At 36.8% G+C, this 15,853-nt stretch overlaps 1 protein-coding gene and 1 pseudogene across 1 annotated transcript; one reads left to right on the forward strand and one right to left on the reverse strand.

Annotated features, from left to right (window-relative positions):
* Positions 1-8,082: 8,082 nt before the first annotated feature.
* On the forward strand, positions 8,083-9,156 carry LOC130747228 (fatty acid amide hydrolase-like; annotated as a pseudogene).
* Positions 9,157-9,316: 160 nt separating this feature from the next.
* Positions 9,317-12,605, reverse strand: LOC130714536 (S-adenosyl-L-methionine:benzoic acid/salicylic acid carboxyl methyltransferase 3-like). Its single transcript, XM_057564447.1, has 4 exons — positions 12,496-12,605; positions 11,411-11,818; positions 10,645-10,899; positions 9,317-9,971 (listed from the first exon to the last, which is right to left on the reverse strand). Exons 1-4 carry the CDS (start codon positions 12,568-12,570, stop codon positions 9,594-9,596), a joined length of 1,116 nt encoding a protein of 371 aa, XP_057420430.1. The 5' UTR covers positions 12,571-12,605; the 3' UTR covers positions 9,317-9,593.
* Between the last annotated feature and the right edge of the window lie 3,248 nt (positions 12,606-15,853).

Genomic DNA, 15,853 nt, shown 5'->3' on the forward strand with positions numbered 1-15,853 from the left:
AGCTTAAAGAACGGAACTTTACCCAGAAATGGGTTTTTCCAACAGAAATTGATCCCGGTGGCATTTCGGCGACATTCAGCAGAAAACAACCGGATATTCACGCTCTAGAGCACGTAGGCAATAAGTTTAGACACTAAAATCAGCTTATTTGGACAGTTTTACAAAAAGCTCAAAACTTTGAGCACAGAAAGACATAGAAAAAGTCGACAGATCTGACGATCAGAAGTGAGGGATAGCATCAGTACCTCGATGTCTACGCGTAGCAACGAACGGAACGACGATCGGTCAAGAATTGGAAAAATCACTTTTCTTCCTTTTTCCTCTTCAATGTCTCGGCCGTGTGTGTGTGTTGTGAAGCTATTTTTTTGATTTTTTTTTTAATTTTTCATACTATATATAGGAAATGGAAAATGTGGAAAAATGAGAATTTCGCGAATCCGATTTTTCCTACTGATTCCAACGTATTTTAGACACGATATTCTTCCCGCTGAATCTTCTAATTCTCCAAAGAAATATCAGTATGATTTTTGGTTTTCGAGGCTTGTTTTTAATGTGTACCGGCTTAAAATGCACTTTATGCACTTTATGATTTTGACCTCGGATGCAGAAATTTCCTTTTGAAGAAAGATCTGGAACGTCGATTAGAGTGGACGTACGCGGATGAAATCTTTATTTGAAGCTCCGAATAGAAAAAGTCTTCATCGTCCGTTGATTTTAGGGTTTCTGAACTATCAGTGATTCGGTTTCGGCAAACTTCCGAGTATTGGAATTTGACGTTCTTACATTCTAGGGTTTCGTATCGAAACGCTCGTTTATAGACGAATAAGAGAAGTTCTAACATTTCTCTGAAAATTTTTGGAATTAGTTTTCATCGTGCCTTAAAGAGTAAATTAGCTATTTCCTAGCGTTCTTGACCTAGGTTAAAGCGAATACTAACCGTGCTATAACCTTTATCGACTTGGATACCATCCTTAGCTTTTTCCTGAACTTTCTCCTTCACAAATTTATTCCATTCAATAGACACTTGTTCAGGTTTTCCTTCACGTTACCTCAAATTAATCGTGAAAAGGAATTTTATTCGGTTTATTCCAAACTTAAAAACTTGGGTCTCACAATGACAATATGAGAATGTTATCTTTGTTAACTTCTTTGCATTTTTATAGCATTTTAGTACCATTTGGGGAGAATGCTATCTGTGTTAAATTCCCCAATATGACAATCAACACATGTCTTCTATTCACAATGAAGACATATATAACTTGTAACTACTAAGCACAATCCTAATATAACTTGCAAACAAGAATTCAAAATGTCACAATAACTTGCCATACATTAAAGTGGGTTGCCAAAATACATTTAAGACAAATCACAAATGTGTTCCAACATTAAAGACACAATGGACCAACATTAAAGACAAATGTGTTCCAACAATGGACCAACATTAATGACAAAAGTGTTCCATTATTAAAGACTCAATGGACCAACATTAAAAGCAATTGTGTTCCAACATTAAAGACACAAGCTATTCTAGGAAATTAAAGGCCAAAGCTTTAGCCAACAAAATACATAATTCATAATGAACCAAGACATTATCAACTTCTGCTCTACTGAGTTCCTAGTCCACTTCTTCCTCTCTTCCTTCCCCTTGTGCTACCTTGAGACCGCTGATGTGGTGTAGGCTGAGATGCATGAGCCTGAGATGGTGTAGGATGAGATGCAGGAGCCTGAGATGCAAGAGGTTGAGATGGTGTAGGCTGAGATGCAAGAGCCTGAGATGCAGGAGGCTGAGATACATTTGGTGTAGGCTGAGATGCATTTGTCTCAGATGCCTTAGACTTCTTCTTTCTTTTTGCAGCAGGCTTGTATGTAGGTTTCAAAGGTATGGTACCAGCAGCCCTTGCAGAAGCCCTAGCAGCAGCAGCTGCACTTCTTGTCCCAGGTATGGTACCACTGCCACTTGCCCTATCTTTTGGGTGGGTCTTCTTCAAATTAGTCTGAAATGATGGTAATTAGTGTATACTTATGCAAAGGAATATATACAAACATTAACTCATAATGCAAGCAAAATTAAGCCAAACAATAAAGGCATTTACCTTATTCCCCCCTTTTTCTATTTCCCTATCAGCTCCAGTTTTCCCTCCACAAGTCCTGACATTGTGACCCCACTTCCCACACCTGCTGCACTTAACTTTGCTCTGATTCCTTGGTCGCTTATAGGGATTTCTAGGCTCATCATTCTTTTTATTTCTTTGAGTTTTTGGCCTTCCAGGTGCCCTTCTCACATATGGAGGATTCAGTGGTGGCAGATCATTCACAGGCCAAAGCTTGGGTCCATTGTTTGGTTCAATAATGAATGCATAAGTAGACAGGAACGTTTCTCTCCTACACAACCAAAGTATACAATTGTCAATCATCTAGATGAACATAATTAACAAAATAGCATTGAATGTTTAGGGCATTACCTATAGTAGTTGTCTACAAAGTCTTCAGGATGACCACGGTTAAACCAAATGCAAGCTATAGCGTGGCAACATGGGATACCTGTCAGATCCCATCTTCTACATGCACAGTGGGTTTTTGCCAGCTCCACCTTATACTTGTAAGTCCCATTTGACACTTCAAATTTGGAATTAAGTGTATCCCCATTCCAATGTGGTGCCCAACCATCTGCTACCTTCTTGTGATCCTCCAGTTTCTGCTGAATCATGGGGCATATATTTCCCCTGTACCTCAACATTAACTCCCTCTGCTTCACAATCCGGGAGCTGATGTAGTACTTGATGCCTTCAACGAGGGATATAATAGGTTTATCCCTATGCTCAAGAATTTCCATGTTGAAAGCCTCGCACATGTTGTTCACTTGAAGGTCACAGAGTGAATCGGTACTAAATAGGCTTTTGTCCACTGCTTAGGAGGTATTGCACATAGATCTTTCCATGCTTCTTCATTCATCTCCTTCAGCTTTTTCATTGCCCTATCAAACTGAGGCACATTACATGCTCTTCCAGCTGACCATAATGCACCTTTCATCTCCTCTCCTGGATACTTCTTTCTCCAATTTCCATAGACATGCTTAACACACACTTTATGGTCCACATCTTCACTCAATGCAGCTAATGTGGGAACCAAGCCCTGAAATGAAAACACTCATACATTAATCACATATATACAATACAATACAAGCTTCGTGTTGAGGAATAACCCACCTTCTGTTGATCTGAAATAAATGACCACCTCCTTGACCTTAGTGAGTTCAGATCATCCAGGAACAGTGACACAAACCACTCCCAAGAGTCTCTTGCCTCAGACTCAACAACTGCAAAGGCAATTGGCAACATCTGGTTGTTCCCATCCTTGCCAACAGTAGTAAGCAGCTGTCCACCATAAACCCCCTTCAAGAAACACCCATCCAATCCAATAAGTGGTCTGCAGTGGTGTGCAAAAGCCATTTTGCAAGCATTAAAGCAAATATACATCCTTTGGAAAACAGGGCCATCCACTCCCATCTCAGCCTTGATAATAACTGTGTTGTTTGGGTTACTCCTTAGTAGCTCATCAGCATAACTCCTGAGATGTTTGTATTGATCCTTCTTTAACCCATCAATCATCTCCTTGGCTTGTGTCCTAATTCTGGAAGCTTGGAATCTATTGATAAATACTCCCCACCTAAGTTGGCTTTCAGCAGCAACTGACTTACACTTCATACCAGGATTGTGCCTTATGGTTGGTAGCAGTTTCTTTGCAAGTAATTTAGGCTTAGCATGGCGATTCTTGGAGGTCCATTAGCATGAGTGCTCATCAACTAGGGAAACAATATGCCAGAAGTTGTTTTGCTCATACTTCGAAAGTCTGCAATAAAATGGACACTCGCCCTCACATTTAATGACAACCCTTTTACTATCACTCTTCTCTACAATCACATTCTTTTTCCTTTGTAGAGCATACTCTTTAATAGCTGTTTTAAAGAGTTTGGAGGTAGCAAATTTCTGCAACAAAAAATGAAGTTATACTAGTTAGACATAACAACAAACAAATCCAGTTTATGAATCCTCAATAACAAAACACAGATTAAGAAAAATCAGAATAATACCTGGCCAATTTCAAACTTCACCTCTGTACCATCTGGACCAATTTTGAAATTTGGATACTTTTTCTTCTGCACAACATTTTCATCATCACCACTATCTGGTGGTGTCTCTAAGTCATCTGAGGATCCATCCTCATTGGCAAAGTCTTCACAGCAAGTTGAGGCTTTATCCTTGGCAGCATCTTGGTCTTCATCCACTGAACCATCTTCATCAAATTGTGGAAGGACTTTGGACCATTCCCATCTCTCATCAAAGTCACTATCATCCAAACTGAACTCACTATCCTTATCTCCCCCACTGTCCTTATCTCCCTCACCCTCCTCAACCCCCTCACCAGAACCATCCTCTACAATGACCTCAGACCCCTTAACCCCCTCACCAGAATCACCCTCTACAATTACCTCAGCCTCCTTAACCCCCTGTGCATTTTTTTGTACATTAGCATTTGCCTCACCCTCCTCAGCATCATTAACTACTTCACCAATTATCTCAGCATCCTTAACTCCCTCACCAAGACCACCCTGTACATCATTAACTACCTCATCATTAAGGCCCTCACAGAACCCTGACCATCATCAGTTTGTGTGTAATCAATCAATGGAATATCATCTTCAAGTTGTGGTTCCTCTATTATATGCTCAACATAAAATTCTATCACATTATGCCCCTTTACATCATTCAGAAAAGTCAACACATCTGCATCATCCCTGAATGGTTTAAAACCACTTTCAAGTCCTAACTCATGGTGTCTATACCATACATTAAATGACACGTACCCCAATCTTTTTACAACTTTACCCAAATCAATGGAATTTATCTCATCTACATCCCATTTGGGTATATTTAAGCATGTACCCTTCACATATTCCAGTCCAGATTCTGACACAAACTTGCCCCCATGTCAAACATGCACTGTTACTAAATTCCTATCAATGGGCCTACAAAGCCAATAATGTAAACAATGTAAAGGAATAATAAATTGAAGCCAATAAAGTCATCACTGACAAATATAGACAAATGCAGTGACAAAGACTTGCCCACCCCCAGAATAAAATAAACCCACTTTATGCAATAATCGAATAAATTATAACCACAAACAGATCAGGACCACGTACAACCAAAGAAAAATGATAAAGAATCTAAGAATCTTCAAAAGGTACTTACTTAAACCTGAAATGGTCTGGAAATTTCTCCCCACCCCAGAAGGTAGGGTCATATGTTGGCTTTTCGCATGTGCCTTGCTCAGGGACCACATTCTTCCCCTTCTTCTGCCTCGGGCTCCCCCTTCCTTTACGTCCTCGTCCTCGACCACCACATTTTGGAGACACACAACCAGCCATGTGACAATGTCGGGTTGAAAGACGATTTGGGACCACCGATGGCACTCACAAAGCTTCAGGGATGACAAGCGCTCGTTCTCCTTCTTCTTTCTCTCCCCCTTTCTATTTTCTTCGATTTCGTCGTCGACTAGGGATTTGGGAAACCCTAAATCCCCAAAAGGTGTTTAAGTCCCCCATCAGATCACGTGACTGGCGTGTGGTCCCTCTTTTAATTTTTTTTTGTTGTTTTTATTCTTTTAATCCACCTGGCATTACATAAAAATAAAAATAAAAGACCAGGTCAGCTTCTCCGTTAGTGAATTAACGTCAGACTAACAGAAGGGTAACCGGTGGACCTTTTGATAACATGGAGGGTAGTTTCAACGACAAAAAAAGAGTAGGGGTGTAATCTGCACAAAATTGAAACATTAGGGGCCAAAACTGTTTTTTAGCCTAATCTTTTTCTGTCTTGTTTCTGTTTTCTTTCCCATTATGTACCAAAAACAAAATAAGTGATCACCACTTGTCTTGGATATATATCACCTCTATTTTGAATTGTACCAGTACAGTCTTTATTTAATTACCTACTGTAACAATTGCCATGACTTCATACTTTTTTAGCGCATAATTTTTTTAAGGCTTAAATACTCTGGAGGTCCCTGAAATTGTATGGTGTATGAAAATAAGTCCCTAAAAAAATTCCAATTTGGGATCCCTGAATTTCTTTTTTAATCTAAATAAGTCCCAGAAAAATGATGATGAGGAAGCAGAGGATGCAGAGGATGATGATGAATGTAGATTGAAATGGAGGGTTTGGGGGGTTTGGGGATGTTTTGATGGAGGGATTTGTTGAAATGAAATGGGAAAGAAGAGGGAAGTAGTGGGTAGTTAATGGGGGGTTTTGGAATGGTGAATTGTTATTCAGACCCCCCCACAGCTATTCAGACCCTATTAAATTCGTAAAATCCGAAAAAAAACCCTTTATGAAAAAAATTTCGTACGCACTGTGAAAGTGCGACCAAACCCCACTTGGAAAGTGCGTCCATCACGCACTTGGAAGGTGCGTCCATCACGCACTTTCAACGTGCGTTTTGGTCGCACTTTCACAGTGCGAGCGAAACGCACTGATTTCTTTTTTTTTTCCTGTTTAATTTCTGGAAGAAATTTGGAACTGACACTTCTTGATTAAGGTAATAAGACCATTCTGAGCTCAAATATGCAGTCAGAATCTCCAAATTCTGCCACCTTATAGTAGTCTCTTTAGAATCAGGAGGAGTGCGGTTTGAAAAAGTGGACAGTTTTTGGTGTCGGATGCTCAGGCGACAAACTGCAAAGTTGAAGAGAAAAATCAAACGATCATATTTGAAGGTGCTAAGATTTGTGTAATTTAGCCAAATCCCTTCATCTGGTATTTTATTTTGAATTTCAAACATTTTTTATTCCACCATAAATCTCCAAATATTCTAACTTGATTTACTGTGGAGTCTCATAATTTTTAAAAATCATCTGACATCAGTTATGTACAAATTTACAGCAATTCGCCCTTTAAAAGTGCATGCGTAACGCACTTCTAAAGTGCGTTTATTTGCAGAAAAAAAAATTAAAAACGACAGTAACAACTCCCTACAATTGAAAATTTTCAAAAACGACATAAGATGGAGCTTGTGGTGGTGGTGGCGGCGGCAGTGGTGGCGGCGACCATAGGGGTGGCGGTAGTTGTGGGTGGTGGTGGTGGTGTGTGGTGGTGGGTGAGAGTAAGAGGAAAGAGGTAAGGAGAGAGAATTTGAGGAGGGGTGGGGTTTTTTTATATTTTTTTCATTAAGGATATTTAAGTAATTTTGCACTTTTTCAGAGGTCTAAATAGCTGTGGGGGGGGGTCTGAATAACAATTCTGAAAAAATAAATGCATTATGACTGGTTGTATGTAAATGCTGATCATAATTTGATCAAATCCGACCACAACATTTATTAATGGACTTAAGAATTGTCTAAAGATTGAAAACCATTTGAACCTTTGAGGTATGGGAAAAAACAGAATAAAACAAATAAATTATTAATTCCATTTTTGAGGTGATGGAAAGACGGAGAGAGGAAGAGGCAGAACCCTAGCCTCCCGGTGATTTGACATGAACACAAGATAGAGAGATACATGGTGGAGCATGGTTGTTGGTAACATAACTTCTTCACCAACAATAGGGTTTGTCAAGTTTTCTCAAACTTCACAAAATGGTTTTCTTGAAGCTATAGCAGTTTGCTCTAAGACCATGTGCAATGGTGATGTTGAGAGGGTAGTTGAGAGTTGAATGAGTGGTGTAGTGGTGTTGAGTGTTGTGTTGAAGTTGAGGAGAGAGGAGAGAGGTGTTGAGTTTTCTCAACATAGTTGAATCTGAAAAGGGAGGAGAGAGAAAGTGGCAGCAGGAGAGAGAAAGTGGCAGCAAATGATGGTGAGAACGCGTGACACGTTTTGGTTGGTCGCTGGAGGAGAGAGAAATTGGCTTGGAATAAAAATATGAAATAAAAAAGTGGTGGGGTAGGATGTTGAATGAAAAACCATTGGAGTAGGTAAAAGTTGAATGAGTGTTGAATTGGAGAGAAAAGATGATGTGGAGTGTTGGGAAAAGAAAAAGTGGTGTTGAGTGTTGAAAACCATTGTAAATGGTCTAAGACCATGTGCAATGGTGATGTTGAGAAGGTAGTTGAGAGTTAAATGAGTGGTGTACTGGTGTTGAGTGTTGTGTTGAAGTTGAGGAGATAGGAGAGAGGTGTTGAGTTTTCTCAACATAGTTGAATCTGAAAAGGGAGGAGAGAGAAAGTGGCAGCGCAACAAATGATGGTGGGAACGCGTGGCACGTTTTGGTTGGTCGCTGGGGGAGAGAGAAAGTGGCTTGGAATAAAAATATGAAATAAAAAAGTGGTGCGGTAAGGTGTTGAATGAAAAACCATTGGAGTAGGTAAAAGTTGAATGAGTGTTGAATTGGAGAGAGAAGATGATGTGGAGTGTTGGAAAAAGAAAAAGTGGTGTTGAGTGTTGAAAACCATTGTAAATGGTCTAAGGTGACACATTTATGATATTTGTGACAGTGTGACTGCATATCCAATTCAAGAAGATGCCTTGGAGACCGGTGAACTTAACTATGTCAATGGAGGTACATGAGAAAATCATTTGGTTAATGACATTATTGTAGTATTGAACTCTGCATTTTTATTTTGTTTCTAAAGTTGTTGGTATCATTTCAGCTGCGCTCGTTCGTTACTTCATAGCAGGAAACTTCCTAGGACTTCCTACTGTCACCATTCATGTGGAGTTATATTCAAATTTTCTCAGTTACACCATATGTTAATTTACACAACACTTTAGATGCTATTTACATGTGTGTTTCACACTTCACAGGTTGGGTGTGATAAATTGGGTTTGCCTATTGGTCTGAAGCAACATTGATCCACTTGGCATATGCAATGCAGGTAAAATTCCTCCCTTTATATAATAGCTGCTTCTACATTGTTGATCAATTTCTATTATCAATCGAATAATTTTCATTTAATTATGCTTTTGGTCTCCTATTTTTACTATTATCCGATTTTGGTTTCCATACTTTCGATTGTGCTAATTCAGTTCCCAAATTTCTCCAATATTATAACTAGTGATTTTGCAAAGTTCTTAACAAGTTGTGGTATATTTGTGATATCAACCTATCTGCATGTCGGACTACAGAAAGCCAGAGATTTATTATGATCTATTAAGAAGATAAAAGGAAGAATAGTAGCAGTAGCATATTGTTTCTAGCTAAAAGAAAGCATTGTAATTTGTCCGAGACATATTGGGGCTTCTTTTCTTTTGGGGGATTTCATCTAATATTGTATTTGTTGCAAAACATGATGCCTTTGGCAACATTTTTTTTCTACCCTTATGATTTCATATTTCCATTCCATTACCCAAACCTATGAAGTAATAGAACAATTATCATATATAATCCACACTTAAATAATTTCATTACACAATTGAAAACAAATATCACTAGCCATGACCCAACAAAATACTCCTAGTTTTGTCTTTATTTTTCCTTAGCATAAGATTTCCTGCCTGATTACAATCTAAAGTTAAACCAAACAAACCAACACAACAATTAAGAAAATCTTTATGACAAAACCACAAATATGAATCATAGATTGCGCAGGCTTCTTCTCCTCATCCTTTCCTTGTCAACAATATAGTAACATTGACAAATTTAGTTTTCTCCTTAGACATCCTATCATCCAAGATTTCTTGGTAGCGACTAAAAACATTTTCAATGATAGCTTCACCAAAGTGATTAACAAGCATAGGTTCAGCCACAGCCCTCACAGACTGAGCAACATTGTATCCAGCATCACTCAGTGATTCATTCATTTCAGATTCAAATTCAAAGGCATTCCGTTCATCCATAGCGTTCCAATTCACTTCTGACACCTCCAAGCGATTGATGGCGAATGATCCTTCTTTAAGAACTTCCAATTTCACTTCTAATGAAGATGGAGTATAAAGAGGGATGTTGAAAGTAGTCACTTGGTCTTCCTTTATAATTCCCTATAGCATATAAAAATGTTATTCAGATTAATCTTGTCAAATTTATTTATATATTAAAAGGTATATACTACCAGCTAGTTTGTTTAGTACTGGTGCACATACGTCTCAGTTTGGATCAGTTCCTTATCAAATCTGAATCTGAACCAATTAATAGTGTTAGGGTTGGTTTGGATTGAATTTCACAGTTTTTTTTTTCGAAACCGAATCTGAACCGAACAGATAATATTCAGATTAGTTCATATCAGGTACTGGGTGTCAAGCAACAAATTATCCCAAAAGCTTAAGCAGCTGGGTAATGACCACATGAATGATTTTTTATTTTTCTCTAACACGCCCCTTCACGCAAAAGCCCTTTGAGCTTGAAGCGTGGATAAATGCACAGCCCACCTATGTTCTTAAATTCAACTTTTTATTATAAGAATTAGATGCGGCAAGAATCGAACTCTGGACGCTTGGTCATAGAGACTCTGATATCATGTCAAACAACTAATTATCCCAAAAACATAAGTTGTTGCGTAAGGGTCACATGAATGATTATATATTATTTCTCTAACAATAGATTGTGAATAAAAATAAACATAAATCTAAAATTCATAAAAACTTTTGAAAATACAAAACTTGACTGTAGGAACCAACGGCTGTAGTAAATTTGTTCCAATTATTTGGGATCTACCTGCATGACCATATCATTAAGAGCTGTAGCCAAAAGTTCCCAAATGTAGCAACACTCTTTGCTACATGGATTGTCACTCCTTCTTCCCAAGAATGTTAGGACCATATGACCCCCTTCAACTAGTTCCTCGGCACGGCACTTGAGAAAAACAGAGAAATCTCCTTGGAACTGCTTGTAGTAAGCCTTTACAACATTTGAGGGGCTTGTGCTGGATATGTAAATATTGCCCTTATTGTTGTCTACTGCCTCAGGAACCTAATTCATAGAACATAAATTATTTACATTCAATTATTACTAATTGTGAATTTAGGAGATGAATCTTATGAAAAAAATGTGCTCTATAAGTATAATGGTAGAAATAAATTATGATCGTTAGATCTAATATTAACTAATTAAGATTAAAATACTAAGTCAAAGTCACATAAAAATTTTAAGTGATCATGTAACCATTAGTTAACTTTTGATCATGATATTAATCATGATTAGATCTAACGGTTATTATTTATTTCTATCATTATCATATAACACCACATTTCTCATTATGAGAAATGTTATAGTAACACACTCTTTTAAGAATACACTCCAACACACTTCTTACGATTGGTTTATTTATTGAAAAGTCAACAAATTGTTTTAGAAGTGAGATAAATGTGTTGAATTTTTCAAATAATAAACCAATCACAATAAATGTGTTGGAGTGTGTCTTTAAAAGAATGTGTGCGCTCATCTTCTCATAATATACAATTCCTCTATAGATTAGACATACCTTAGATAGCCAATGAAGGCTGTAAGAGGAATGGACAAAATGCAGACTTTGATTAGGAAAAACCCTGCCATAGAAAGAACCAGGAACCCCATAGAAGTAGCATGGACCAATTATCCTAGATTCCACTTCATCACTTAGTTTCTCTTTGAAGTTGTCAAGGGACTTAAAGATGTTGTTGAAATCATTTCCAGGAAGATCATTCAAAAACACCTTGTATTCCGGAGATTTAAGGTTCAGCTCTTGGCAAAGCTTTTCCACAACCTTGATAGTTTCTGAAACCACAAACAGAGTGTTTGGTCCTGAAGAACAACCCATGTCTGCAATTGCAAGGCTTCTTGGGAATGTGCTACGATAAAGGCTGGTTATAGCTTCTTCTCTTATAGGCTTTGTCAAAGAAATCACCTTTTGCTGTATGACCAATGACATCAAATTAATTGAGAACAATTACTTAATAAATGCTTTGAATAAGTGTTGTCATTATGATCATAATTGGTCCATGAAAGAATTAGTTTTTGATAAAATTGATTATCATAAATATGAGTTAAAAGGAAAATGATTTATTTTGGATGGCTTTGTATAATGTCCACCACATGTTTGGGTGGTGTATTAGTATACCGCTTATAGTTTATAAATACAAAAATTGTAATCATATGAGATAAGGTTTGTAACTTCAAAAAATAGTTATAAAATAGGTATCAATTAGTTGTTAAATAATTATAAATTTGTTATTCTCACAACTAATTCACAGCAATTTATGGCAGAATTTACATAAACCACATCGGGTGATGGACGCTAGAGAGCCCCATCTTACAATTGACATGCATGTACACACAAAAGTTAGAATTTGTAATTTTATCCATAATTGATTTGGAGGTAGAATCAATTGTGAAAGTGGAAAATCAATTCTAACACTTTCAACTAATATGAAATCAAACATGCTCTAAATCTAATACATGTTGATTTTACTTTAATAATTTCAGCTAAGCACATTACGTACCATCAAATAAGTGATTATGGGTAACATGCTTATGAACCCAAAAACATTACGTAATATGCTTATATCATTATTTGATTAACATATATACCTGAACTAAGGAGTTGTTTGCATAACTTGCTTCTCCAACGCCTCCATTCATGTGTAGAACCTGTGTAACTTCCATTCTCGTTATTGTATTTGCTTCACTCTTTCTCTGGCTTTTTTTTTGCTTTCGTGCTTCTATGCGTTTAATCATAACCCATATATATAGATGTGACATATAACCTAGTACTTGTGGACCAGAAACAAAAATAGCTACTTATTAAAAAGGAAATTCCGTGTTCTCCTTTTTTTGTTTCATGCTTTCATCTAAAAAAACATTTTTCACGGTTATTTTCCTCGCAAATCCCACGTGAAATAAGTAATGGTTTGATTTGTTGAACAAAAGAAGATCACTATACACTCATTTTTCTCTATTATTTTGCTTTCAACACCTCTATTCTTCTCTGAATAATGTTATCTTCACACCTCTCTTTGAGGTGGAGAGAGGTGGAAGAAGAAAATAAATAGAAAGAAAAGAAAAAGTAAGAAAGAGAAAGTATGAGATGTGATAAATGATAAAAAAAATTAGAAGCAATGATAGATGATAGAATGAAAGAGAAAATAAAAATAGGTGGAAGTGAGGTGTATTAAAAATGAGGTGTGAACATATCATTTTCCATTCTTCTATTTCTATTCCATTTTTCAATCACATTATATCAATTAATCACATCTTGTCGGTTTTTGCTTTTGATATGAGATTTGGTATCGGTTTCCTTAATTTAGAAATGAGTTTACTCAAACAAGTGAGATCATCGGGTGAAGACTAAATACGACAGAGGCAAGCAAGTGAACTAATCGATGAGCTAGCGTTTTCCTTTCTAAAGCTACTAAGAAAACAAGTTAGATCCTCGGGTGAGGAGCATTAAGTAGGTTGTCCAAAATATCACTACCTACCAAAACTCGATTCACTCGATAAAACCGTAACCCGAGAAACCGACTCCAAACAACCCGTAGTTACTAATCGGTCGGTGGCGGATCTAGTGTTTTGATGTTTTTAACCCGATAAAACCGACTATTATAGCCCGAGTCCGACCAATTGACATCTCTTCCCTCCCACCTAAATGGTTCACAACTTCACATTACTCCACTGTTAACTTTGTTGTCTGACTTGCCTCCTCCCTCTAACTTTTCACTTCTCTTTAACAATCATAAATTTGAATGGGTGAAGGCTAGTATGGTCTTGTCTAAGTTCCATCATTCGGATGAGTGACATCTATCCAAGTAGATGAGTTTCATTATATGCCACTGTCGAGCATCGTTAAGGGGGAGCCAACTTTGTAGTGTCGTCTTCTTCTTTTTTTTTATAAAATTTTTATGGATTAACAATTGTATGAACCCACCCGACCAAACCGTAACCCGTGCAAATCGAACATGAACAACCCGTAGCCACAAATCGATCGGTGGCAGGTCTGGCGTTTTGATGTTTCTCACCCAATAAACTGACTATTTTGTCCCGAGTTCGACTGAAACCGGCTGATGGACGTACAACCCTTTCACAGCCCAAGGAAAGCCCAAAAAGCATAACAAAGGGGCGGATAAAAATATAAATAACTAACTATACATAACAATCGGAGATATTCTGTTTAAGGCAAGAACACTCACATTGGGGCTAGCACTCCTGAATTTTTCTCATGAAAAACTCAAACTCCAGATTGTGCTTATGAAGAATTAATGAAATATGAATCATTTAAATTAATCATCAGCTAAGATAGCATATTTTAATTGAAGATTTATGTATCCAAGGAAAACGGTACATTTTTTCAATCTATCCGGTCCGCATGATAAAATGATATTGATAATAATGTGGGGTCTCCCTAATATGCACCACTTTAAAAGTGGTACAATTTTACACCACTTACTTTGACCGGTTATAACAGGTTAACACATTAATTTTTTTAAAAAAAATATAATTAAAAATTTGTTATGTATTAAATTTCTTTAAAAAAAAGATGTGTTGACCTGTTATAATAGGTTAAAAAAAGTGGTGTAAAATTGCAACACTCTAAAAGTGGTGTATATTAGAGGTCACCGATAACGTGACGCTAGACTTATTATTGGAGTGAATGTGTGAATCACGTTGAAGTGAACTGCTGAAATGTGTTTCACAAAAAAAAAACTGCTGAAATGAAAGTAGGAAACGAAGTTTCATACGACTACGAGGACATTTCTATCAAACCATAGCCACGTCTTTCGTTGTATTCTTAGTTTGTGGTCCAAACAGAGTGGGCAATCCTCATTACCATAAATGCTAGGCTTACCAATCCTCATTTTGTTAGTGCTCCATACGTACTAAACAGAGTGGGTAATTCTGAACCGAAAAAAGAAAAACAGTAGAAGAAGATAAGAGTAGTGTAGAGAAACAATTGCTTCATGTTTATTAGGGTCTCTTTGGTTCAAAAGAGAGGAGAAGGGAGAATGAGAAAGTTTTTAATTAGCTATCTCGTTTGTTTAAGAGAGTAATGAGAGTGGAGGGTTATTTGCTTGTTGGTTCACCAGAGGATAAAAGGAGTTTTATAATTAAATTACTTTTACCCTTTTTGTATATATTATTGATTGTTTCAAAATGAAAAAAATTATAAAACCCAGAGATAAAAATAATTAATCATGCATGACAAGTGAAGATAGGAAAATTAGTGATATAATTAATAAATGATATGATAAGAAATGTAAAGAGAAATAGAAAAAAATTACATTTTAAATTCACATGCAAAGAGTAAGTTTCATCTATTACAAAAGTAATATATGAATAAATCACAATTATCGTACAACAACAATCGACATAAATATTTAATTTTAAGATATTATTCATTATATTGTCTAGGAGAATCAAGTGTTTGCTTAGAAAAGGTTGGTTTCAAGCATGCGGAAATTAAAAGAAAACAAATTAACAAGGAGAGGGAATGTATCATGCATGGTCTGCTACAGTCTGCGCGCTGCATCCTATATGAATCAGAAATATTAGAAAGTCTAGTCCTAACACCCACATCAAAGGTGAGTTAAGAGTGACCTTCCTATCTACTCGATCACTATCGGTTCCATTAAATTAACCTTTTCACTAAGAGCAAACTAATCACTACCAGCGACCAGTCTGAAATATAGAATAAATTGAATAAAAATAAAGAGAAAATACCAATTAGTGATGATACTAAATATATAAAACAACAAAACTGATCGAGTTTCAAATCACCAATTATATCATAATCTTAAGCAAATTGTTTAGCCAAAAATCATAAACATCCTAATCATAATTAACACATTCCAAATAAATTAAAAGGGAAGAGATCATGAACCAATTTTTGAGGAGACGGGTCCAAAACACCAAATGGACAACATCGAAGACCAATAAGAGATTTGAACACCACTTG

This window comes from Lotus japonicus, chromosome 1, assembly GCF_012489685.1.
Source record: "Lotus japonicus ecotype B-129 chromosome 1, LjGifu_v1.2".
Taxonomy (NCBI): Eukaryota; Viridiplantae; Streptophyta; class Magnoliopsida; order Fabales; family Fabaceae; genus Lotus; species Lotus japonicus.